At 52.3% G+C, this 27,105-nt stretch overlaps 1 protein-coding gene across 13 annotated transcripts in view; it reads right to left on the minus strand.

Annotated features, from left to right (window-relative positions):
• Nucleotides 1-3,694: 3,694 nt before the first annotated feature.
• Nucleotides 3,695-27,105, minus strand: part of SMARCA4 (SWI/SNF related, matrix associated, actin dependent regulator of chromatin, subfamily a, member 4) — an 89,133-nt gene continuing 65,722 nt past the window's right edge. For 6 of the 13 annotated variants that reach the window (XM_034997901.1, XM_034997902.1, XM_034997903.1 and 3 more), the window contains 8 exons: nt 26,718-26,936; nt 22,799-22,840; nt 22,025-22,278; nt 7,368-7,476; nt 6,803-6,904; nt 5,748-5,880; nt 5,467-5,609; nt 3,695-4,193 (listed from right to left, as the gene is read on the minus strand). In XM_034997901.1, coding sequence (XP_034853792.1) covers nt 4,161-4,193; nt 5,467-5,609; nt 5,748-5,880; nt 6,803-6,904; nt 7,368-7,476; nt 22,025-22,278; nt 22,799-22,840; nt 26,718-26,936 — 1,035 coding nt within the window. In that variant the 3' untranslated portion in view covers nt 3,695-4,160. Of the gene's footprint in view, nt 4,194-5,466; nt 5,610-5,747; nt 5,881-6,802; nt 6,905-7,367; nt 7,477-17,744; nt 18,258-20,898; nt 21,605-22,024; nt 22,288-22,798; nt 22,841-26,717; nt 26,937-27,105 lie in introns of those variants that run through there. The other 7 variants (XM_034997898.1, XM_034997900.1, XM_034997899.1 and 4 more) reach the window with 7 other exon arrangements.

The raw sequence follows: 27,105 nt of genomic DNA on the forward strand, positions 1-27,105 counted from the left end.
ATGAAGAATGAAGTCCTCCACCTGTTAGGGATGTGGGGAGAAATGGGGGAGGAAGGCACTGACCAGAGGGCAGAGTTGGAGGGGAAAGGGCTGTCCAGATAGATGGGTGGTGAAAGCAAAGGCCAGCTGGGGGTGGGAAGGGAGCACAGGATCTGCAACCGGGAGCAGCAGTTCAGGCTGGTGGAGGTGCCTGGTTCGGGGCCAGTGTCCACACAAGAACCAAGCTGGTTCTATGACCTTAGGCCAAGGTCAATGTGGGAGCCAGGCCAGGGGGCCTGCAGCCCTGACCTCTCACCCTCATCACGGTCCATGTGTCCCTGGGTTACCATATGTGGATGTCCTGCCAAACACCAGCTCCTATTGATTACCTTCGTTTCTTTTTTTTTTGCTTAAAAATTATCTTCCTTTTTTTTTTTTAAGATTTTATTTATTTGAGAGAGAAAGGGAGAGAACAAGTGCGGGGAGGGGCAGAGGAAGAGCGAGAGAAAGAATCTCAAGCAGACTCCACGCTCAGTGCGGAACCTGATGCAGAGCTCGAACTCATGACCCCGAGGATCATGACCTGAGCTGAAATCGAGAGTCGGCCACTCAACCGACTGAGCCACCTAGGTGTCACCCAAATTATCTTCCTTTTCATTGTTACCATAGAGAATACAGAAATGCCTGAAGAAAGTACAACCTTCCCTAGTACCTCTTGCTGTCCCATCCCCCAGTGGGCTCAGAGAGGTGCAGAATGCTGCCCAAGGTCACAGAGCCCAGAAGCGGTGGGTCACAATTGGAACCCACAACCACCCGACCTGGGAGGAAGGTGAGCAATGCTTCATAGATATTGGCTCCAGGACTGGCAGGGCAGCCTCAGGGCAAATTACTTGCCTTCTCTGTGCCGGTTTTCTCACCTGCGAACTGGGGATAACCACCACCAAGCAGGCAGTGGGCAAGTCACAGGTCCAGAACGTCAGCTGGGCACACAGGCACTGGCAGCTAGGCTGCATGTCTGGGCTTCCAGGGCAGCCACGTGCAGCCACGTGACTGTTGTGACCAAGGGGCACAAGGGAGGGATGGATCAGTTTCCATATTGGGTCTCTAAGGGGTGGCGTGGGCCCCTCTCTTCCCCCTCGCCTCCTTGTTGCTGGCTGAAAGGTGGAATGGATAGACGGAGTACCAGCAGCCATCTTGGGCCATGAGATGACCTTGGATATAGGGATGGCACATACTAAAGCAACAACCCAGAAGGACCTGTTTTCCAACACTGTGAGGCACCAACTCTAGATTCTGCATGAAATATATTAACTCGTGTCCAGTAACTCAATATTATGTTGTATTTTGCTGCCATTCGCCAATGAACTAGATCATACAAATACATATATCGTATGATATCTTGTCATACCAAAATTCCAGTGGTACTTTTTTTCCCCTCAAGGGGCTCATTTTTAAACTGGCCTCATCCTGTATATCCTGAAATCAAGGGTTCGGTGAGCTGATTTGCTGCAAACATTGAAACAAATTCGAATCTATTAAAATAAAGTCAAAGCCACTAAAACATGTGGACTTCCAAACTGATGGGAGTGAGGATCTTGGCAAATGCACCCCCTAAAAGCAAAAATAAAACTAGACAGAGTTCTCAAAAACAACCATTTCAGGATCCTTGAGATTGATCAAAGGCATTCAACAAATTAAAAAGTGTTTATTGAGGAAAATCAGGATGGCAGGTAGGAGTGGTGAGAGATGGTGGTGCCTTTTGCCTAAAGCTGCTCTAGCCAGGCCAGGACCTCAAAGTCACTGCCTGACCGGGTGTACTTTCTTTGGAACTGAATAGCAACATACTGGGAAGGGGAGGGATTCTCAGGGTGGAATGAACGGGGAAGGTCAAGGTCTCCTAACTAGCCTGAGATTGGGATCCTGGTTGCAACAGACTGGTGAACTAATCAGCAGTCGAAAGGCCCAGAGAACACAGCCACAGCTGACCCCACGCATCAGCAAGGGACCAGATAGCTGGGTGCATGCGCAAGGCTGTGCACATGCTTGGGAGAGGTGGAGAGAGGCCTGTCCACCCACAGTTCCATGCAACCTGCCCAAAGGAAGGCCATGCACGCGCGCTGAGGAAACGTAAGAGAGGGGTAGGGGGCGCCTGGGTGGCTCAGTCGTTAAGCATCTGCCTTCGGCTCAGGTCATGATCCCAGGGTCCTGGGATCGAGCCCCACGTCAGGCTCCCTGCTCAGCTGGAAGCCTGCTTCTCCCTCTGCCACTCCACCTGCTTGTGTTCCCTCTCTCGCTGTGTCTGTCAGATAAATAAAATCTTAAAAAAAAAAGGGGGGGGGTAGGAAGCTGAGACAGGGCCAACTTGCAAGCTGTCTAAGCACAGGGCCACTGGTGCGGACCCTCAGCAAGTCAGGTGTCTGAGCAGAAAGCCCGGGCCGTCGCTGGCCGTCACAAGCTAGGCCGACCCAAGGGTGATACCTAGAGGAAGGCAGCCTGAAAACAAAACCCCAAACCTGGGCAGAGACATCAGCAGCTACTTGCTGTGGGGGAGGCAGACCCTACAGAGTTAGATCAGTAATTCTTTTTTTTTTTTAATGTGTATCGACACATCTTTATACATCTTAAATGATATATATTTGAGAAATACACATACCTTGGAGACTTTCGTATCAGTACACAGAGCTGGCTCATTCTTTGTTACAGTTGTATGAAGTACGATAATGAAAACTATACAAGTTGCTGAATGTGTGTGTTGTTGTTTCCCTGTACACAGGTTTTTAACTTGCCTTTTATATATCCTCTGTTTAATCAAAGTTGGTTTTGCATTTTGTCCTTCCAGAAAATTAGCTCTTGGGTTTTTTTCCTTCTCCATTTCTGTAGAGCAGCAATTCTTTTTTTTTTTTTTTTTTAAGATTTTATTTATTTATTTGTGAGAGAGAGAGAATGAGAGACAGAGAGCATGAGAGGGAGGAGGGTCAGAGGGAGAAGCAGACTCCCCGTCGAGCAGGGGGAGCCCGATGCGGGACTCGATCCCAGGACTCCAGGATCATGACCTGAGCCGAAGACAGACGCTTAACAGACTGAGCCACCCAGGCACCCCTAAAATGTCCATTTTAAACGGAAAAAAAAAAAATGCAAGGCACACCAAGAAACCAGCGTGACTGACACAGAGGGAAAAAGTAGTCAATAGACCCTTTCTCTGAGAGGGTCCAGATGTTGGACTTCAAAGCAGCTGTTATTAATATGTTAGAACTACAGGAAACAGCGTTTAGAGAATCAAAGGCAAGTCATGAAAAGAAGATCTTATTGAAGAGACACGAATTATAGAACGCAACGTACATTCTGGACTTGGAAGCTCTCTTTGGTCCCGTGGGCTCCCACAGTGCCCCGGGGTTCCCAGGCCACAACACAGATCTCTGTGTGGCACGAGCCTGGTTCTGTGACTGTCTCCCCGACCCCGCCTCGGCTGTAGGCAGGGAAGGGAGCGAGCTGCTTGCTCCCTGCATGGCAAGGGCACCCAGCAGGGCCAAGAGCCTGATCTGGAGATCAGAGGGTGTGGCGACTGGGCAGGTCCGAATTTTCCTCTGCCTGGGCCTCAGTGTCCTCCCCTGTGAAATGGACCCTATGGGATGTGGGGACGGGAGGAGGACGGGGCCCCTAAGGCATCGGCGACCCCGCAGGGAGCCTGGAATGAGTCCACCAGAAGGCAAGGCCGTGAGCTTTGTGGTCTGTTTAATTTATTACTGTTTGACATCCAGTGACACTGACATACCCCCGCCGGGCCTGTGGCCCCCGGCCCCAGCGGGTCTGACCTGTCCCGCAGAATACAGTACGAGGGGTGGACGGCTACACGCGTGCACCCACGGCTGAAACTACAGTGACTCCCAACTGCGGCCGCGACGGTACTGCCGGGAAAGGAGACGACCGGGTGTCGCGTGTTCCCCGAGTCCTAATTCTTGTTTTCAACAGTTAATGCTGTTACAAACGCTACTGACGCCAGGACAGGGCCAGACACAAACAGTCCTACATCTTCTCTGCTGTATAAATATGGAAGCTTTTCGTTTATACAGTTTTTACCCCCAGGCTGAAACTACATCTGCTGCTACCCGTTACTGCTAAGGGCTACGCCGCCTCGGCTCTGGAACCAGGGGCCCGGGGTCGAGACTCTGGAATGTTGGGACTCAGTCTTCCTCGCTGCCACTTCCTGAGCGGTCCTGGAGGGGGACAGGAGGAGAGAGCATGGTCAGCCCCACCGTCGAGGGCCCCCCACTGGGGCCTACCGAGGCGCTGAGCATGTTGGCCGGCTGAACTGCCCTCACTGGCGGTGAGCGGGCAGCAGGGGGGCGCCGTGAGCCAAGCCCCAATGCCGTTCTCCTCCCAGGGCCTGGCCCCTGCGCCCACACGGACTCTTCCTTGGACCTGGGAGACTCACTGGGCCCTCCCTGCGTCCTCCCACCGCGGCGTGCCTGGCCCTGTGCCCCCGACCTGCGGCTTCACCACCACCATGGCTATTCCGGACTATGGAGGATGTTTGCTCTTCCGCACAAACATTTTAGACAGCTTGGCCAGGGCCACAAAACGCTCTGCTGCATCCGGACTGGGCAGATGGGGAGCTTTACAGCCTGGACGCTCCTCTCTGTAACACAGGCCACCCCTCCGTTGGCCAGGACATCATTAATGTCCTCATCAGGTTATCATGTGTACGGTCAGGTTTGTTCCGAAGCGCCAGATTTTGCTATTACTGCAACTGGCTGCATGAGAAAAACAGCAACCCTGAGACGGCACTCAACGGGTTCTGCCAGGAGCCAGGCCCCAGGAAATCCACTGGGCCTCCCTGTTTTCTGGAAGTGGAAACTGAGGCTCAGAGGTTAAGTCAACTGCCCAGCTCCCGCAGCAGGGAAGGGCCGGGCACGCAGGCCCCAGCCAGAGGGCAAAGCTTCTTTAAATGCGGCAAGCGGGTCTGCTACCGCCCCCGATGTCCACCGTGGGCCTGATGCTCCTGCAGTTCCTCCCCGTGCACCAGGATGGCAGCCTGCTCCGGGGGACAGGCGACATCCAGACACCACTCACGGCACCATTCACGGGATCTGTTCTGCACCGTTTCGCTAATTTCAGGTCACGGGATTTTGGGTTTTGTGTTTATCCACCACCATTGTTTGGAAATCCTCCTAGAGGGGGCTGTGTCTGCTCAGGGGTGACAGATGGGGGACTGTCTGGTGGCATCTTCCATCCCGCTGCCTCCTGACCCCACTCTCGGCACTGGTCTCAGGGCACTGGTTCCACTAGGGCCACACAGACCTGGTCTGGAGTTATGCCGTGTACAACCCTGAGCCTGAGTTTCCCTATCTGTGGAGTGGGGCGTTAAGAGCACCGACCCTCCCCACGCCATGACAGAAGGGTCCAAGACCTGGCATGGGGACAGAGCTCCAAAGACCCAAGTGCCACCGGCCACCTGCTCCTGCCCATGCCGGGGCCCTGGGGGCTCACCTCCTCCTGCTCCTCTTCACTATCATCATCGCTGACCACCGGCTTGGCCCGCGAACCGCGGCTCGGCCGCCGCCGGCCCCCCTTCAGCCTATCCTGTGCCTTCTCCTTCCGGCCCAGCTTGATCTTCACTTTGACTGAGCGGGCTGGGGTAGGGACCAGAAAGTGGGGGAAAAAGGAAGAAAGACGTGAGCTTGGGAGAGCATGGCAAGCCGAGTCAGGGGAGGCTGGGAGCTGCCTGGCTGTGATGTTGGTCTGCCCAACCACCCACCGTTGGGACTCACACTCAGACTCAGAGCCTTCCTCCTCGCCCTCCTCTTCTTCCTCGCTCTCCTCGCCCTCACTGTCATCTTCTTTCTCTATTTTCTGCCGCACGCTGGTGAAAACTGACTGCAGGACGATGGAGTCTTCATAGATCTGGAAGGAGACACGTGGGGTTTGAGTGGGCTGGGGCCTGATGAGGGCCATTGGCCGGGCCCTCTGGCAGGACAGCCTGTGCAGGGCAGAGGGCCCTCAGTAACCCTTTCCCAATCAGGGCCTGAGAGAACATGAGACCCGGAGAAAAGTGTGGATGTGTTAGTTTAGGAACGACTACAAGTTCCTCCCTTCCTCTAAAGAATCCCAGTGAGCACAGGCTTTTAAGGGCTCTGAGAAGGTCTGCAGTATTGCTGGAAATGCATGTCCCTTGTTTAAGGCAGCATTTCCCCCAAATTTAGGACTGTAACATCTCTTTTCCACGAGAATCAATCCTAAGTACACTTAGGAAAAGTTCGCTAAGTTGACGTTGTGTATGTGTGTGTTAATTTCACTGCAGGAAAGGACACATCCACACGATTCCTTTCGAGAAGTCCCTAGTGAATTCAAAGTAAAACTCCAACATATATACTGGATTGCTCACTGAGTCATCCTGGATGGATCAGACTGAGTTTATTTCCTCTAATCTTTTTTTTTCTGCCTCTTTTAGTAAGGAATACATTGCCTTTATAGTTGACAAAATATTCTAAGTGGTTGGGAATTCTTTTTTATCAATCTGTTGTAGCATCCACGCCGGCGTGAAGCCCAATGCAGGGCTTGAACTCATGACCCTGAGATCGAGCCCCACGTTGGGCTCCCTGCTCAGTGGGGAGTCTGCTTCTCCTTCTCCCCCTGCTTGTGCTCTCTCAAATGAATAAATAAAATCTAAAAAAAAAAGACCTGAGCTGAGATCAAGAGTTGGACACTCAACCAATTGAGCCACTCAGGTGCCCCTTAATCAGTCAATTTAAAACCGAGCAAGGGGCGTGCTGTGAAGGTGGCCAAAGCTAGGAGTGCGTGCCCTCCACCCCGGGGGCCTCCTCACCAGGGAGCCCTCCAGGTTGAAGGTCTGAGCGTTCTGGCACAGCAGCATGACGTCCTTCTCCAGGTCATTGAGGCTGCGGTACTTGTGGTTGCGGATGCGCTCCTGTGGGCGGTGGGAAAAGCAGCCTTACCTTGGCAATCTGCCTTGTGCCCAGGGACCCTGGGGTCGGGAGGCCCTCCGCCTAACAAGGGCATGGCCCTGTCTTCTGGGCACCTCTATACAGACTCGGAAGCCCAGGCCCACTGAACACAGAGCTGTACTTCTGAAGCCTAGGTCATGGGTAACCTTGAAGGAGCCCCGAACACACTGCCCACCAACACACCCTTAGGACCCTCTCCCACCAACTGGGCTGCTGGGGCTCTTGAGGCCACGAGGAATCCCACAAGTCTGTGACTGGGCCCCTGGTCAGAGAGCCCAGGCTCTGCCCGGTCTGCACCGTGGTCATCTGTCCCATACACCCCAGTAGCGCCCAGATGCGGAAGGTACTGGGTCAGATTCCCCAAACACTGATGTGGGCACACTTCTGCGGAGAACCCCCACTTCCCACACCCTATGCCAGGCTTACCTTTATCTTCTTGAAGTCCACAGGCTTGCGGATGAGCTCGTAATACTCGGGCAGCTCCTTGCGGGAGGGCAGCTGGATGAACACCTCGCTGAGCTGACGTCCACTACTACTGCAAGGCGGGACACAGTGGGCGTCACTCCCAGGCCCCACCTGCTGGGGGACCCCCGCTTGGCCGCCAGCCATTGTTTGAGGAATGAGAAATTCGAAGCGCTCACACATGTACTGTCTCCCATACGTGTACTGTCTTGTGAGTTCTAGAACATTCTTGAGAGGGGCCAGGGATGCATTTGAATCCAGACTCTGCCCTCCCCCAATCACCCCCGGCTCTTGGAGGGAACATCACCAGAGGCTGTGCAGCCAGAGCCTCAGAACTTGAAGGAGGCAGAATCACGATTATAGTTATGTACGACGCAAAAATCAGTTGGCTTATGTCGGGAGCAGTAAGTGCTGGTTCTGAGAGAGAGACCACTTTTTGCAAGTTTTGCAAGCATGTCTCTCACAGGCAGCACTTAGGAGCCGTGAACTTCAGAGAATTTGGCAAAGACCGGTGGAGGAGAGATGCCCCCTGGAAAGACCCTAATGGAAGACCTGAGCGGTTTTCTAGTCCTTGCCATTGGGAAAGCACTGGTTTTCCACAAGGAAGCAGAGGAAAGACGCACAGGGAGCAGCCCTGAGACGTGGCGGGGTCCCAGGTGCTGTCTCCTGGGCCTCACTATGAGAGGAGCCGTGCACTTGGCCACCAGGCTGTGCCACACCCAGGCCTGGCTCTGTCTGGGAACAGGAGCTCAGAGGGAACATCACTCCTGGGCCTGCCTGAGGAGGGAGGGCGCAGGCGCTTCAAGGACTGGCAGACGGGAGAAGACGAACTCTTATGAGCTCAGTCTCCCTTTCTGGTCTGTCAGCCTGGAGACACGGACCCTGCCCTGGGGGATCCGGGGAGCCGGTGAGCTGGTCGAGGCCCTGCTCCGAGGCTTGCCTACGGGTGGCCTGCCCTCCCTTATCTGTGACCAGCTGGACCCAATACAGGGCAGGATGTGGCTGAAAATGCAACCTGGAAGGAAGGGGGAGGCTGGCACTCCCTGAGCGCGGGCACCCCCACTTGGCACTGGGATGAAAGATTGGAAGGCAGGGTCCCAAGGCAGGCTGTGTGTGGGCAGGGCTTGCTGGGAACTTGTGTGTTAAGTGTCCAGCCCAGAGCGAGGACTGAATGGTGATGGCTGTCTAAAGCCAGCAAGGTGCAGAGACCAGATTCCAGCTCCTGTCTGTACGGCCTGTAGCTCAGACGACCCCAGCTGCCCTGTGATGCACAGAAACCCTGAATGAGCAAAGTTTCTGGGATCCCGGCCAGGAGAAGCCTCGGGGAGGCAGTCCTGGCAAAGCTGCTCCTTAATGCAGTCGTGATGTTGGGAGCATCCGGCAGTAAACCCTGACGTGCCCTCCCTGGAGTAGCAGGCTTCCCTTCTCTCCGGGAACAGGCTGGTGCGTGGCTTGGCCACAGACACCCAGAGCTTGTTTACGTAACTCTGAAAACAAGAACCGGTATCTGAAGGCAGCGGACGCTCGACCCGGGAGAGGCAGACCTGAGCCGCAACCCACCACTCACCCACCTGCACGCATCGTGCTGTCCCCCTAACCTTCTCAGAGCTCCCCTTTCTCACCCCGACAGCACTATCCTTATACTCTTGACCATGACGCACAGCGGCAGCCACAGCTTCCACTCTGATAGAGGACACACACCCGCAGCCGTAAAGTAGCAGAGGTTTCCCCGCACAGGGTCTCCCTTGTTCAGTGAGATGAACTCTGTTTTCTCCACTATTTCACTTTCCAGAAATGCCAGTTGACCCACTACATTCATTTTGCTGCTCACTGATGGGTGTGGAGAGTGTGCCGTGCATGGTGCTAAGGCTGGGCTCTGTAGGCCACACGCCCCCCCGTGCTCATCTGTGGCATCTGTGAAGGTGGCTGGGCCTTGGGATGTGCATGGCCTTCGAGGGAGCTCACGAAGTAGAACTCTAGTGCTGGAATACAGTGGAAAGTTTTGTAGTAAAACCCTCTCACTTCCATCGGGCAACGAAATTGGTGGAGACAGGAAAGAACGGGGAGCAACGGGGCGCCTCTTACAAACCTTCGGAATGAGGGTGTCACTGAGGAATAAAGGCCTGCTTGACCACCCTGTGCGTGACGTTTCTCTGGTGCAATGAGCTCGGGAGTGCAGATGGCCTGGAACTGGGTGCGCATGATGTACGGACAGGGCCCCAGGACGATGGGGGACTCTTAAAGGCTTCCTCTCTCAGAGAGCAAATCCACTGTCATAACATTTTAGTTGCCAAAGTGTGGAGATGTCATTTTTAATCCTTAGAAGTCCTCTGGAGATCCCCCCCGCCACCACCAGGCAGCGCTGTGGCGGGCTCGGGGCCAAGAACCTTCCAGCCCTCCTCCCCTCTGTGTTAGAGGTGGACAAGTCACAGCTGTCTACCTCACTGGGAATGAAACCCAAAGTCCCGGCAGTGGCAGCCTGGCCCTCCAGGCCTCTGACCTCAGCATCCCTCTCTCCCACCTCCTCAGAATCATCAAAGCCACCGCTCCCCAGGAAGCCTAACTGCAGCCCTCACGTCACCTCAGAGCAAATGTCCATTCCCCCCAAGGTTCTGTGGCCCCCCCACCCCCCCTTACAGATGGTAACAAAAAAGAATGACTGAGATATAAGATCCTTAGGGCTCAGCTCCCCGAGGTGCGCCAGGCTCCTGAGAGCCCACCTGACCTCTGGGACCTGGGTGGGCTCGGCCTCTTCTTGAATTTGATGTTATGGGGTCCCACGCAGTCAGCTCCCAGGTCTGGCCGCCTCCCTCATCGCTGTGAGATCTGTCTCGGGCATCTCAGGAGCCGCCTCATGCCCCGTGGTGGGCACCTGCCACACAGTCTGCTCGCCCACCTGCTTGGACTGGCACCTGGGCTGGGTATCCGGAAGCACGTGGCTGCAGACACTCACGTCCAAGCGCCCAGCTTGCACGTCTTCTGGGCACACACCGGTAGGTGGAGAGCTGGAGAGCAGGGCAGGGGCGCTCAGCGTCAGTGGACACCGAGCCCCCACTCACTGCGCCCACGGTGGCATTCCTGGGCGGTGTGGCTATTCTACATGCTGGCTGCGAACTGCTGCCTCCGTGCGCTTTTAACTCACGATTCCTTGGTGAGCAGCGAAACCAGGCACCGTTTCATAGGTGGAATAGTCCCCCGACGACCTCTTTCCGGCAGCACCTGTTCACGTCTTTATCCTCCAGAGAGCCCTTTCTGCAAACCCCTTTTCCAGTCTACGTCATGTCTTCTTACTCTTTTGATGGTGTCTTTTGATGAACAGATCTTAGTTTTAATCAAATTCCAATTTATCAATACTTCCTTTTCTACTTGGTGTTTCTCCTGTCCTGTCACAGAGGTACTGCATTTTGTTCTAGAAATGTTGACAATTCAACCTCTTTATGTTATTAGCTATGAAGCCAGTTACCCGGATCAGTGTCACTTCTCCCAACCAAATCCCATGTGTCTGAGTCCTCGCTAGACCAGAACGCAAGCCATGAGGGTAGAGGCCTAGCCTGTGTTATTTCCCGCTCTATCTCTGGCACCGGAACAAAGCCTGGTACAGAGCAGGTGCTCAATAAACATTTTCTGAATGAAGAACAAACAGCTCAGGGTCTCAGGGTCATGGAGCAGGGTTCAAACTTGGGTGTCACAAAGGTCATCTCTGAACAAGGGTGCCTCACTGCCCCGACCCCATGCCATACGGTCATTTATATACCACCCCGTTCCAGAAAGGATTGGCAGCAACTACCAGAAACCCCCCCACCCCCCCCGCCGCCCTGAGAAGGCACTGCTGTGTGCCCCTGTCAACCTCCTGTCTTACGAGACTTGCCCTGAAGAAGCTTCTGCAGGCAGAACGATCTGGGAGTGAAGGAGCTTGGGAAAACCCTGAGGCTGTGAGGACCAGACCTCCCTTCAGACATAAGCCTGGGCTCCCACCTGGTTTGGCAATAAGAGCGACAGCAGCCTCTGCCACCGATGTGTGTTGCAAGGAGGAGGACGCGACGAGGATGCTATTCTCGTGTCTCCAGACACCAGCTCCCAGGGCAGGGATTTCCTTCTACCTCGTTCACTGCCCCGCCCCCATTACTGCAGGACACGAGACATGATCGGGGCCCCTTGCCCAAAGCCCCCAGTTCCTCCCAAGTCTAGGCTAGTGGGTGCTTCTCGCTGAATGAGGCTTGGCAACAAGTCTAACTCTCTAACTCTGCTGGGACAGGGCCTGGTCTAGTTTTACACGCCCTTCTAGGATCCTGAAGAGCCCTGATAAGGATCTTTATTATTCGACCTGCCCAGATGGCCTCTGCCTCCCTATGGCAGTGGGCCCTCCCCTACACCAACTCAGGGTTCTGGTGGCGCTGCCCAACACTGAGTCCCAACCTCTCCCCCAAGGCTTGGGCGGGATCAAGTGCTGTACCTCACCCATCTGGTCTTGGTGATGGGTCAAGGCAAAGCCCTGGGACACAAGCTAGCCAGTCAGAGCCCTCCCTGTGACTTTCCATCAGGAGTTGAGGAAGCAGAGGTTGCTTTCCTCTTGGGGTGTGAAGCCCTCAGGATGGAAGCCCAGAGCTGTGGCAGCCACAGGTCACTGTACGGGGTAAGGGGAGAGGTGGTGGACAGCTCTGGGTCCCGAAAGCTAGTCTTTGCTAACTCCTCTATGGTCTTCCAGCCAAAGGAATCCCTAGACATGAAGGTCTCAGAACTAGCTTCCTGACACACAGAGCCTAAAAGTCCAAATGTCCCTTCACTGTGTCCTTAAAATAAAATTACAACATGCGGAGAAAGAACAAAGAGAATCAGAATAGACCAAGAGGCCCCTGAATGGGACAGAACCACAAACTCTCTGCATCGAAGAGGTCATCCATCCATATCCCTTTCCAACAGATGGAGAAACCAGAGAGGCAATGAGAGATGGTGGCAGGCAGGGCTTGTGCACAGGTCACCCCCCATGACTAAGTCAGGGATCTCTCCCACTCATTCCCATATGCTGCTCTAAATCAAGGGTCAGCAAACTTTTTCTGTAAACCACCAGTGTAAATCTTTCAGGCTTTGTGGGCCATCTCATCTCTGTCACGACTATTCAACTCTGCCATTCTTGCACTCAAGTGGCCATAGACAAGATGCAGAAAAATGAGCTTTGGCTGTGTTCCCATAAAACTTATTCTATGAACAATGAAATGTGAATTTTCTATAATTTCATGTCATGGAATATTATTATTATTTTGATTTTTCTAAAATCCTCTAAAAAAACCATTCTTAATTCACAGGTGATACATACACAGATGGTGGGCCAGATTTATTTTTTTGCGGGTTTGTTGACCACTGGTGTGAATCTTAAAAACAACAGAGAAATAGGTCTGTCCATATCAGGGATGGCAACATACTGCCTGGTGTCCTCACCTTCTTATCCTCTGACCAGTGCAGACATTGCAAGCAGATCAGAGCACTATCCCTTTGCCCTCAGGCAGGCATAAGCAATCAAGTGAAGATGGTGCCCAAGACAGACCCTGCTAGTCAAGTATGGAGGTGGTCCCAAACTGCCAGGAAGGACTCCTTCTCTGTCCCTCATCCCTGCTCTCCTTCCTAGAGTCCAGTTCAGTCCATCTTCCCATGACATCGCTCAATGACATCTTCGAGCCCTGGGACCATGTTCTCGCTCTTTTTTAATTGCAAACTTTTTTTTTTTAAAAGATTTTATCCATTTATTTGACACAGAGAGAGAAAGCACAAGTAGGCAGAGAGGCAGGCAGAGGGAGAGGGAGAAGCAGGCTCTCCGCTGAGCCAGGGAGCCTGACGCGGGGCTTCCTGAGCCGAAGGCAGCCGCTTAACCGACTGAGTCACCCAGGCGCCCCCATGTTCTCTTTTGACCCTTGATCAGCGAACTGAACCTGCAAGGTCCTGGATATGAATAGCTCAGCAGTTTCAAAACTGATTTAGCTTAAGACTGTCTGAAACAGAATCTCAGGAGATTTTCCATAAACAAAACTTCGAAGTGAAGTAACAAAACCTATTCATTTACTTCATTAGTATACAATTACTTTCTAGGTTCAATTTTTTGACGTGTTACAAAATCAAGGATAACTTGAGCATTAGATATGTGAGAAATCTGATCCACTTAGTTACAAATTCTTTATGAAGAGCCTGCACCTGCCGAAAGGGCAATCTCAGCTGGACTTACGGCTTTGTGGTACAGAAACAATTCTGACTCCTGCACAAGGGAAAGGAAAGGACGTTCACCAGTGAGCCTGCTGAGAATAATGGTCTGTAGGTTGCTGGCCTTGTGCTCTCAGCACTCTCCCAGTAGAGAGGTGTGAGGAAGCTTTATTTCAGGGTGTGTGTGCCAAGGCCAAGACTGGCTGCAGGTCATGATGCTGGTTAAGTGTCTAATGAGATCGAAGTTTCAAATGAGGCAAGGACACATCTTGGGGGGGGGGGGGGGGGAATGTGTTTCTTAATACAGTTTTAACACTTCGATCCAAATGTCATTATAAAGAAACCCTGATTCTGTGCAAAAGCTTTTTATCTTGATGGAGTCCCAATAGTTCATTTTTGCTTTTGTTTCCCTTGCCTTTGGGATAACTGAACTCTACCTTTGAAACTAATGGTACACTATATGTTAATTAAAAAAAAAAAAAAAAAAAGTAAAGAAACAAGTAAGCCGAGTGGGGGAAGCACTTGGATTTGACATTTCATTTTGGAGGCGAGACCCTGAGCTTTGAAAAAAGATGCATGACCCAGGATTACACAGAAAGCAGCAGCTGGATCATAATCCAGGCAGGCTCCTAGCTGCAGTCACCCACTCTGCGGCTTCCCTGAGCAGACCCTGAGTGTCACAAGCGCCGGCCTTGCACCATGCTCTGCAGCAGCCGGAGCTCAGAAGACATCAGCTGTGGGTGATGAGGACAAAGAGCAGGAAGGCCAGGACCTGTTCGTGGCATGCAAAGAACATTTCTCAGCACGAGAGAGAGGGTGAAAACGAGAGGCAAAGCCAGCCCAGCTCCCCTGGGAGCTGCGGCCAGAGGCGCGTGGAGCTGGTCATGCAAGTGTAGGGGGGCCTGAGGCCACCTTCTGCAGGGCTGGGTGACCCGGGCCTTGAGAAGCGTGCTTCCTGGCTGGAATGAGTCAGGATTCGCAGCCCGCTGGTACTCCCAGGAGCCCCTAGAGTGCTGAGCAGGTCTACAGCAGCGGAAGCCACAAAGCCCCTTCTGAAATGGAAGAGACCTCTGGATGCCCACGCTGGAACCCAGGGTGCTGAGGGTCCTCTGGTCCATCTGGAACTGACAGACCCACCTCCACACCTTCCTGAGACCCTCATACCCACTCTTCCTTCCCTCCTAACTTCTACGCTTGGTTAACTTACGTCTTTAATTAGTTTCACCTTAGAACCTTAACCTTTCAATTCTTTTAGCTAGCTGTCTTTTAGCTTTATTTTAAAATCTACCTATTCTTGGGTGCCTGGGTGGCTCAGTTGGTTAAGCAACTGCCTTCGGCTCAGGTCATGATCCTGGAGTCCCGGGATCGAGTCCCACATCTGGATCCCTGCTCGGCGGGGAGTCTGCTTCTCCCTCTGACCCTCCTCCCCTCATGCTCTCTCTCTCATTCTCTCTCTCAGGTAAATAAATAAAATCTACCTATTCTTTCGTGATTTCTCGTTTACTTGACCTTAGACCTTTTTATTCATCTTTTTTTTTTCCCTTTTCCAGTGATTTTGAATTTTCCTTTTATACTTTCTGTCTTACCTGTTATCTTCTATTTTCATGACCATTTCTTTATTGTTTTCCCTGAGTACAGAAGGCACACACACTTGCTGGAATGCACGAGCACTTTAGAAGGATCTCACACGGGACTCTGTGGGAGGCAGAGGGTGTGACTTGTTCACCCAAAACTACTTATTTCTGGGGTCCAGTGTCTGTACCCGTCCTGTTTTGAACTTATATGTAACTCTAGTTTTAAGCCGTTCTAAGATTGCTGCCCTGTTTTCTTCTACTGTGATGACCAACCACCAGCAGGGAGTGAAGCCTGGGGCCGGAACTGGCAGGGTGGCAAAGAGGGCAGGTGCAACTTCATCCAGCAAATTCCATGGCAGCCTCAGAACCTCAGCACGATTCAACAAGGGCCACTGGGCCCTCAGCCCAGTCTGCACCTACACACGCAGGCTGGCCTGGGCCTTGATGATAGGGATTAGCGCTTTTCTCAAGACATCTCACCTGAGCGTTTCTCAAGACAGGCTCCGGGCTGGGTGCCAAGCAGAAAGTGCTGACCCCAGAGCTGGACCCACAGGCAGAGAGCTAGCTTCTCCTCCTGCAGCGTACCCAGTCTGAGCTTGGGCTCCAGATGAAGGGCTGTATGGCATTCAAAGGCCGAGGCTGGAGAACCCTGAGGCCTCTCTGCCCCCTCATGAAACGGCTCCCAGGCCTGCCCACCCTCTAACTCTTTCCCCTAAAGGGGACTATCCTGAGGGGATTGGAGGCACCTGCAGTTACCTTTCCTGGGGAACACTTCAGCCAGACAACCTCCCCTGGGGCTTGCTACATTGCCTGTTTTTCTTGCAAATCAGTGTACAAAGCTTTCAACTCCCAAGAGCCATCTGCTCTTTGATTCTGAACAGGGAAGTGCAGGGCTCCTGCAAGGGCAAAGGGAAAGCGGTAATAGGTTTTAGGCAGTGGCTGCCAGGCCGAGGCCGAAGCTGCCACCACAGACAGGGCAAGGGCCTTGCATCATCCACAATGGATTCAGGGCTGGTCTCTAGGCAGCATGCCTGGCCCACGATATCTCACATTTGGGGTCTCTGCAATCCAATTTGGGGGATTCCACTTCTATGCTGAGGACCTGGAAACTGAGGCAGGGAGATGGATGTTGAACCCAGATCTCTGTGACCCTCAAGCTGTCCAGTCCTTTTCAAGTGGCTGCCTCCTGGCAGGGGGAAGGGGGAAGGGGACCCAGAGGGTCTGCTCAGTGGGGCTCAGCCATGGGAAGCTTAGCCTTGGCAGCCTGAACACATCGACCACCTTTCTGAGCCATTGAGAGTAACTTGTGAGGATCTCCTGAGAACAAGTGTTCCCTTCTGTCACGTCAGTATGATGGACTTCAGGAAACCTGGCGCTGACCCTCCCCTGCCCAGCACGTGCTCTTCACAGCAGCCGTGATTCTGCCCTATAGCGGGGAGCACAGGTGCTACAGAGGCTCCTCTGGAGCCTCCCTGCTGAAATGGCTCCTCCCAGCAGACCCAGTTCTCTAAAACCGCCCCCAAGGCACCGAGGTATGCGCTCCAGAGCACACACCCACAGACTAGCATCTGCAGACAGTGCCTTGGCTACCTATCTGAAGGATTACGGGATGAAGACGCCAGCTGACAGGACACATCACCCTATGACAAGGTCCCAACCTGACCGGGAACCTGTGCCTAACTTACTTCCATGTTTAGATTTTAAAGCGAAAATCCCGACCTTCCAACTTACTTTCTTAATTCCGGTTCTCATTCTGGCTGTTAACCATAGGATTCCTTGATGCAGTTTGAGATTTCCAAGCACCAAGGAGAAGGAGCCCTGTGAGGTCCTGCATGCGCACTCAGCCCAGTACAGCCCCTTGCCTTAGCTGGCTTCCTCTGAACACAGGATGCCCCTCCCCTTGGCCTCAGGGCCTCTGCATATGCTGTCCCCTTTTCCCATGACACTCCTTTCTTCCTCTTCTCCCGACGGGGCCCTGCTTATGTGGCACACCTCTTCAGGCCACACTGGACATGGGGGCCTTGGGAGGGAGGGGCATGGCAGTCCTGAACCTGAACAGGTGTGAAGGGAGCAAACACTTCTAGATCAGGACATTACCTCTACATGGACAAGGATGTAAGTACAAAGACGATTATCAAATGTGGTTGCACTGGTATTGAAATACAACCAGGGGAGATCTTGAAATATGTAATCAAAAGCAACATCTGGAGCGATGCCCACCAACAGAAGGGTGGCCCCGCTCACACAAAGCAGCGGAGACACAGCAGAAGCACTCCTCTCGAATCACTGCGGGGAAGACGCAACCCCGGCTCCCATGGGCACTGGAGTGGAATCAGCAGCACCCGGCCCTCTCGCTCAGCAAGGCAGACTCAGGAATATCGAATCCAAATGCTGACAATGTCCTGTAACCATTTACTGGCGTCCAGGAGACACCACGCTGTAACAATTTGTTCTCTCCTCAGGCTCCATGTTTAAACTCAAGTATAGAATTTAGCTAATTAAAATGTTCTGGAAAGAAAAAAAAAAAATTTTTTTTTTTTTAAATATAGATTTTCTCTTCCGGAAGTCTGAGACAAAGTGTGTGATAGGCTACTTCCAAATTTATTCCACTTTGGTGTGGCATGGTGTCTGGTCCCTCAGAACCTTCCAGGTGCCTGATGGGTGTGCCGTGAGAATTTAACCTGGTCCAAAGAGAGGTCTGGCCTTTATGCTGGGCTCCTAGGATGGGATCTCTCAGCCCCTGAAATGTCCTGCCTTGTGGGCTGCCTTTGTTTACCTGGGGGCCTTTGGCCCAGAGAGTCTAAGACTGTGACTTAAGGCAGGGGTGATGGGTCATGTGGCATCAGCTCAACCCACAGAGGAGCTAGAGACTGAGGCCAGCCACGTGGGTGGTTAGTCGTGTCTCCGAGAACAAGTTCCAATAAAAACTCTATAGACATCGAGGCTTCCTTGGTTGGCAGTGCTGTGAGTCGTCTCCTGATGCTGCCAGGGAAGTGAGCGCTGTCAGCGACTCCCTGGGGAGAGGGCGGCTGGAAGCTCCACACACACAACTCTCCAGGACGCTGCCCTGATGCCAATCTTGGTCCTTGCACTGTAACAAATCATAACTGAGTTGAGCAGCTTTCAGAGAGTCCAGAGAGTCCTTCAAAATAATTAGCAAGCCTGAGCATGGTCTGGGACCCCTGAACTCTGCAGTTGGTGTCAAGAGTGAGGGTGGTCTCACTTCTCATCCAATCTCACAACAGGGTGAACCACACTGTTATTTTCCCTGTGGTTTCATATTCAGGATGTTAAGGAATGTCAAAAAAATCCATTAAATACGCCAGCCTTTTACCCAAAGGTCATCTTTGAAAGTATTTGCTATGAGGTAACTTCTCAAGCAGGAAAACAGGATTATTTTCCCGAGTCTCTGTGTTCCCTGCTTGATCTTTTCCTATGGGACCACCAGCAAAGCAGCAAGGGGATGGACCCGCTCCAATCGCAAACCAAGCGTTTCTCAATGTCAGCATGTGGGAGGCTTCCTTTAATGAGCACATATACAAGATCCACTTGTAACTTCTCTATGTTTCTTTCCACTGTAACGGAGAACTCCCAGTCCTGTGATGCCACCCATTCCAGGAGGATGCAGGGTTAAATGTTAACCATACATCAAACCCTCCACTGAGGTGTCCTGCCACTCGGGTCTCACTCCAGCTCGGAGTGCAGTTCTGTGACTCCAGAGCTGGGGCTTGCACCAAACTGGATCTCAGCCTCTTGCAGGCGAACAGTCTCCACAAGGGGTCACGGAGCCCTAAGAGCCAGTTTTAGTTTCAGGCCTGACTTCTCACCCCATCTTGCACGTGCTGGAAGAACATTGTTTGCAGCAGCTGGGGGAGTCAGTTCCACTTGTCTCATGTGATACATGGCTAAGGCTGATGCTCAGGGGGCTTTTGCAGTAAGTCACAAGATGACTTAAAAAAATGGACACCCTTTTTTTTTTAAGGTCGAAAATATCCAAGGCCTTATCAACAAGTTTAGGATGCTGTTTACAAGCATCTTGTTTGTCTTTTTTAAAACCGAGGTGTATCATAATACAGGAAAGCATGCATATCAAATGTTTATCCCGATAAACATTTTCATGTCTTTTTAAATTTTATTTATTTATTGATAAAGAGAGAGAGGAGCAGGAGGAGGAGCAAAGGGAGAGGCAGAAGCAGACTCCCCGCCAAGCAGGGAGCCCGACATGGAGCTGGATCCCGGGACCCTGAGATCATGACCTGAATTAAAGGCAGACGCTTAGGGCGCCTGGGTGGCTCAGTCGTTAAGCGTCTGCCTTCGGCTCAGGTCATGATCCTGGGGTCCTGGGATCGAGTCCCACATCGGGCTCCCTGCTCGGCAGGAAGCCTGCTTCTCCCTCTCCCACTCCCCCTGCTTGTGTTCCCGCTCTCGCTATTCTGTCAAATAAATAAATAAATAAAATCTTTAAAAAAAAAAAAAAAAAAAGGCAGACGCTTAACCGACGGAGGCACCCAGGCGCCCCCGAACATTTTCACTTCTTGAGGTAACCACTGTTCCACACCCATCACCATGGATCCGCTTTTCAACTTCCTATAACTGGAAGCATCCAGTAGGTACTTGCTAGCGTCTGGCGTCTTTCACTCAACAAAATGACTGTAAGATTCTCCCAGGGAGTGGCGGAATGTCTGTGCTGGTGGTGGTTAGAACTCTGCTCCTGGATTAGGCCACCACTGGTATGGTTTCCTATGGATGGACGCCGGGCTGTTTCATTTGGGGCAGTTACAATCAAGGCTGCTCTGCAAGTGCTTGTACCTGTCTTTTGGTGGACACAGGCATTCAGCAATCTCTGGAACCAGGATTGGAGTTTCTGGGTCAGAAGGTTTAGTGCCAAAGAGCGGTCTGCTCCCATAAGCAGTATGTGAAGTCCAACTACTCTGTGTCCTTGCCAACACTTAAAGGAATCTGAGCCATTCTGGTGGGTGTATGGAGGCATCTCTGGTTTTATTGTGCGTTAGTTACCTTGATATTACGGCGTCGATGCCAATGATCCCGAGCACCTTTTCACATGCCAATTGGTCACTGGGATATCTCTTTCCAGGAGATGTCTGTTCATGACTTTTGCCCATTTTAAAATTTCATTCGGTGCAAGTATTCAGGGGCTTCATGAGGGTGTCCTTGGATGAAAAGATGTTCTTTTTATTTTTTTAAAGATTTTATTTTATTTATTTATTTGAGAGAGAATTAGAGACAGATAGCAAGAGAGGGAAGAGGGTCAGAGGGAGAAGCAGACCCCCCGCTGAGCAGGGAGCCCGATGTGGGACTCGATCCCGGGACTCCAGGATCATGACCTGAGCTGAAGGCAGTCGCTTAACCAACTGAGCCACCCAGGCGCCCGAAAAGATGTTCTTAATTTTAGGTGCTTGTGTCCTGTTCAGGAAGTCTCCGCACACATCAAGGCCATGAAGATTTTCATCGATGCCTTCTTCTAGAACTTTGTTTTACCTTTCACATTTATGTCTCCATTTCAATTTAACACATGTGTAAGGTGTGGGGTAAGGTCAAGGTTCACTCGCTTTGGATATCCAAAAGATCAGCATGACTTTTGAAAAAGTCCATCCTTGCCCCCTAATCTTCAAGGGTCTTCTTCATTTTGATAATTTTAAGACTCCCTTGCAAAAAGATAATTGGGAAGAAAACACTGGGATCTATCGTTTTCATTGGGTTTTTGCACATTCCATATTTCAAATAATTGTGACTCTTCCACTTTTTTCTTTGTGGAATTTGCCTCAAAGATGAAGTCTGCCTATCAGTTCGGTATTTTCTTCTCCAATACAGATGCCACATTTTTAGGGTGGGTGGTTGAGCTGAAATAAGCCTTTCTCAGTCATTTGTTTCTCTTCTAATAATAAAAGATTCTTTTTTTAAGGACAATTTATAACTTTTATTTCGGTACTACAATCATCACTAGTCCCCAGAATTTCACACTTGCTAAGAGTCTCTTCAAATGATGCACTGAGGCTTACACCTCGACACTTTTCCCTCCTACAGATTACAATTTACCCTTACTTTGCTTAATGACTGCCACATGTTACTATAAAATCAAGCTAGTACTGGCCAGTATGTACCAGAAAGTGGACTGAGATGCTGGGGGAGCAGTACGAGCCGAGCCCTGAGCAAAGTGCAGGCCTCATGCCCCAGCTGGCCCACCGTGCACATGCTCCCGGGGAGGGCCTGGCAGAACCGTTATTTTCTTATTTAAATGGTACTTGTGATCCACAAACAGATCTGCTGCAGTCTCCTATTTTGTGTGTCTGGGAGGGCAGGGACCCCAAATCCTGGAGCGGAGCCTGGTCAGTCTTCGCAACAAGCGGCCCACCCGTGATGGCCCATGGTGGGAATTGGGCTGGCACGTCATCCAAGTGTGGGGAGAGGGTAGAAAGTCTAGAGAAGGAAAGCTGCTTTGTCTCAGCTCCAGCCACACGGGCCCTCTCCCTACAGTCTACCAGCCATGCGATCGGCGCCCATCACCGCACTGGTCCCTCCCTCTCCCTCCCCCCACCCATCACCTCTCCCCCGGCTCCTGCCTCTGCTGGAGCACTTGGCCCCAGTCCTCCATTACTCAGGGCTCCCCCTCGAACGTCACCATCCCTGAAAACAGCCCCGTCTCCACCTCCCCACGACATTTTCTCTTCCCTCTCTCATCACAGTTGACAGAGTGCTTGCCTCTTGCAGAACGTAAGTTCCACGAGAGCAGGCGTACCGAGACAAAGACAGGCCAGCAATGTGTGTGCAGTGACCGGAGGGCCAGACAAGGCACCTCCGAGGACCCCCAACGCCCACCTGCTGCGCTCCTTGGCTTACCTGTCCTTATACTTGATCACAGCGTCCACGATCTTCTTCATCTTCTTGGTGAGGTTGGGAGGGTTTGGGGAGAGCTTCTCGGCAGGTGGCCGCCCGCGCTTCTTCTGCTTCTTGCTCTCGTCGTCCTTGTCACGGCTGCGGGTGCTAGTGGTCGGGGTGGAGGAGCCGGCATCGCTGTCCCGCTTGCGCTTCCGAGATGATTTCTTCTGCCGGACCTCCTCTTCGATCTCCTCCAGCGTGCCCTCCTCGATGGCCTTCAGGGTCAATAGTGGTAAAATAGGACAGCCAGCACCGAGGTGGACAAGCAAAGGCCGCGGCGCAAACCCGCAGGCCCCGGCAGGGCGGGACACGCTGGGGGCCCCAGGCGGGTTCCGAGAGGCCACGAAAGGCTGGCTCTGCCCCCCCAGGTGCTCCCTGCCCATGCCTGGCCTTAACAAATCAACAGTTGCATTTCTTTACCAATTAAAGAGGCACATCCCCACCGACGGGAGCCTGAAGACTTGGACCCTGGAATCCCTCCACCCGGAGGTGACACTATTAATACTTCTGCTCTAGAGCCTCGGCATTTTTCTTAAAAATTGTGGCAAGATGTACATAACACAAAACTGACCACTTAACCATTTTTAAGAGTGCACTTCGGGGGCATTAGGTATGTTCACACTGTGTGCAGCCATCACCACCGGCCAAGCCAGGACTCTCCCGGCCCTTCCCACGTACGCGTGCGGCACCGAGGACAGCGATGGCAGCGTATCCACACGCCGTACCGGGACTCACGTTTTTGCTTACTATGTCCTGGATGTACTTCCTGTCGCTTTTCTGCAACGTAATTTTTGATGTTGGTTTAGTATTTCATTGTACAACATACCCTCATTTAGACTTTCTTGGGCATTTCGGCTGTTTCCATTTGGGGGCGGGGTGCTAGTCGGACCAATGGCGTGACTGCCAGCCGTGTTACTTGTACATAGACTCCGGGTAGTGAAACTGCTGAGCAGAAGGACCTGACTGTGAACAAGATTAATTTCTGAACAACACCAATTGATTCATTCTCAATGATAAGGACTCGTTTGCACATTTTATCCCCACAAATAGAGGAGAAGCCAGAGGAGCCTGCAATCAGAAAAGGGAGCTGGGGCAGGGCTCCAAGGGATGTTCTGGTTGTCCATCTCACATTTACCAGCTGTGACTGCGAGCACAGGGCCAGGCACTGAGGACACAGCATGAAAAAACCCCTCACGGAGGGAAGACAGTACGCAAACATCTCGCAGACATGGTGACAAGCGTGTTGACTGCCAGGAGGGAGGGTGAGTGGTGTTCTGATGGTGGAGCAGACGTGCCCTGGCCAGGGGTCAGGGGAGCATCTCAGAGGAGGTGGCACTTAGGCTGAGATCTGAATGGTAGGGGTGGGTAAGGCACCCAGGCCAAAGGAACAGCATGAAGGGCGTGTGGCAGGCAGGAGGGACTGTAAGGCTGGCGTGGGGGAGGATGTGCACTGCGAGCCCCTGGGTACGGGGGGTTGAATAGTGTCCCCTAAAGTTCATGTCCACCTGGAACTTCAGAATGTGATCTTATTTCAAAATAGGATCTTTACAGGTTTAAGTAAAGAGCAAAAATGAAGTCATCCTCTGTCAGGGTGAGCCCCAACTCCAATGAGAATGTCCCCATGAGAGACAGGAAAGGACACAAAGACACACGGGGGACAGGCCATGTAAGACGGGAGCAGATAGGGGTGAAGTGGCCACAGGCCAAGGAATGCCAGGGCCACCACAAGCTGGAAGAGGTGAGGAATGATCCTCCCCTGGAACCTTAGGCCTTGCTGAAACTTTGACTCCAGACTTCAAACCTCCAGAACTCTGAGAATAAACTGCTATAGTTTTGGTTTTTTTTAAAAGATTATTTATTTATTTATTTGAGAGAGAGAATGAGATAAAGAGCATGAGAGGGAAGAGGGTCAGAGGGAGAAGCAGACCCCCTGCTGAGCAGGGAGCCCGATGTGGGACTTGATCCCGGGACTCCAGGATCATGACCTGAGCTGAAGGCAGCTGCTTAACCAACTGAGCCACCCAGGCGCCCCTAAACTGCTATAGTTTTAAGTCACCCACTTTGGGGTCCTTGCTACAGCTACCCTAAGAACGCAACACTAGGGTCTCTGGTCCCGAGGCCCAGGCACACAGGTCAGCCCAGCAGGGCAAGTGCTAGCACCATTCTCAAGAGTTTTGGTACGTGTGGCACCGGAGTCAGAAAAGGGGGCCTAGTTACGTGGCCACCACTAAGAAAAGAGAGTGTCTGTTTTGGGTAAACGTATTTTTTTATTAACACAAACTCTTACTGAGTACATTTACAAAAAAAGCACGTGCTCTGTGAGGCAAAAAAAGTCTTTTCAACATACGGAGCTGGGGCAAACTGGACATCCGCTTGTGAAAGAACGACGTTGGACTCTGACCTCACGTCCTAAACAAGAACTGCTCAAAAAGGGGGCGCCTGGGTGGCTCAGTCGTTAAGTGTCTGCCTTCGGCTCAGGTCATGGTCCCAGGGTCCTGGGATCGAGCCCCACATCGGGCTCCCTGCTCGGCGGGAAGCCTGCTTCTCCCTCTCCCACTCCCCCTGCTTGTGTTCCCTCTCTCGCTGTGTCTCTCTCTGTCAAATAAATAAAGAAAATCTTAAAAAAAAAAACCAAAAAAACAAAAAAACTGCTCAAAAAGGATCCTGGGCCCAAATGCAAAAGCTAAAACTCTTGAAAGAAAACACAGGGGTAAATTTCTGTGCTCCTACATTTCTCAGTGGATTCTCTGACATGATACCACAGCACAAGCAAAAGGAAAAAAACAGATACACTAAACTTCGTCAAAATTAAAAACATTTGTGCTTCAAAGGACACCATCGAAAAAGTGAAACAGTAAGCAACAGAATAGGAGAAAAACATCTGCAAATCACACATCCAATAAAGAGAGTTTTGAAGAAGATACACAAATGACCGACAAGCACCTCAGGAGATGCCCAGCACCATTAGCCACCAAGGAAATGCAATTAAAGGCCACAACATGGTTACTACAGCGTACCCGCTAGAAGGGCTGGAGTCAGAAGGACAGGTGACAAACACAGGTGGGATGATGGAGACATCGGAACTGTCACACACTGCTGGCAGGAATGTAAAATGGTGTGGCTGCTGTGGGAAACAGTCTGGCAGTTCCCCAAAAGATTAAGTTAAAAAATTACCATTTGATTCAGCAATTCTACTTCTAGGTATTCACGTGATAAAAATCACAATATACATCCTGCCAAAATCTTGTCCACCAATGTTCATGGCAGTATTATTCTCAGCAGCCCAGAGGTGGAAAACAGGCCAACTGTCTGCCAACGAACAAAGACATTACCCACAGTGTGGTCTATCTGCACAACAGAGCATTACTCAGCCTTGAGAAGGAAGGGTACTTGCTACCACACAGATAAACCTTGCCTACTACTAAATATTTTGCCTATTGCCAGAAGCCAGTCGCCAAAGGGAGGACACATGCCTCTATTTACACGAAATGCTTAGAACAAAATCTAGGGGGAATAAAGGGACAGGAAGAGAGCTGAAGAGGACAGGGCTTCTTTCTGAGGTGACGAGAATGTTCTAATGCTCATTTGTGGTGATCACCACACAACGCTGAATATGCTAAAAACTACTGAATTGTCCATGATTGAATGCAGTGTTATGTAAATTATATTAAAAAAGAAAAGAGCAGAACGTGCACAAACATTATTAGCACAGAGGCAATTGTTTTTAAAAGGTATCTGTGTCTCAAAAATGCAGAGCCACGGGAGCTCTTCCCACCTGCGTTCGGGCCTACGTTCCATCGCCCGGAGCTCGGGGCCGACGGGTGAGAAGCAGGACAAGCACCTGCCCCACCCGAGGGTCACTGGTTCCCTGGCACGTTTCAGCGGCTCCCTCAAGAGCACAGCTGAGCCAGCAAGCTCACTAGTCTGGGTGGTTCTGAGCTTTTAGGACAGGGCCAGGGCTGCCTAACCTCGTGGACTGAGGGGGCACTGGGGCTGCAGTCAATCAAGAGGAACCCCAGGGAGTGTGACCAGAGGCCTAGGCAGACCACATTGTTCGTTCCGGGGTGTGCCAATAAGCTGGGCACAGCTGAACGCCACCACCTGCCTTCTGGGAAGGGTTGCCTCATGGACATTTTTATGAAACTTCAGGGCTGGATTCCCGGTCACGACCTCTGCATTCAGAGCCCCGAGCATGGGGAAGGGCCTGATGAGTCCCCATAATCCCAGTGCGCCCACCAGACGCCCACGGCCCTGACTTAGCCGCCTACACCTGTTGCTGCCAGGGACCTGGGTGAGGGGTCCAGCTCTGGGGTCGATGTGCCCCAAGGGAGGCTGTCTGACCCCCGCTGGCACTCCCACCCACGTGGGAGGGCAGGTCACCCTCTGACCCATCACTGTTTCCCACTGCCAGGCCCTCGGAAGAGCACACCAAGCTGAGAGCGGCAGTGCTGTACCTGAACCTCAAGTAAACCTCCCGTGCTAGTGGTCAGGAGGACCGGAGCGAGCTGGCCCTGTATCAGAGGTGTCGCTGTGGTTAACGAAAACCAAGAATGGCCAAAGGGAACCCGCTCGTGTTTTGGATGAGCCCCACAGCGCAGCAGCTGAATCTCTGCTCTCCCGACCCTGCCCCTGGCCGGCCCTCTCCAGCATGTACCTTGAGCCACTGCTTCTCCGTCAGCGAGTCGCTGTAGTCCACCTCCTTGCGGTGGCGGGAGCCGCGACCGAACATTTTCTCCTCTTCCTCCTCACAGGTCAGCCGTTCCACCTCAGCATCGTCCTTTATGATCCACGAGGGGAGCTCGTCTTCCTCCATCAGGCGCGGCTTCCGCTTGGGGTTTCGGGCCTCCTCGCGCCTGCGGTCCAGGTCCATGCGCTGGGGGGCGCAGGGCAGGGGACAGAGGGAGAGAGGCGTGAGCACAGGGAGAGCTGGGGGCACACAGGGCACGTGGGGCAAGGGAGGCTTCAAGCCTTGGGCGCCACTGCCGCCAGGCAGCTCAACGGCAATTCTGAGGCTTCTGGCCCCAACAGCAGACCCTCGCGAG

Source organism: Mirounga leonina, unplaced genomic scaffold (assembly GCF_011800145.1).
Source record: "Mirounga leonina isolate KUSES-001 unplaced genomic scaffold, KU_Mleo_1.0 Mir_94, whole genome shotgun sequence".
Lineage (NCBI taxonomy): Eukaryota > Metazoa > Chordata > Mammalia > Carnivora > Phocidae > Mirounga > Mirounga leonina.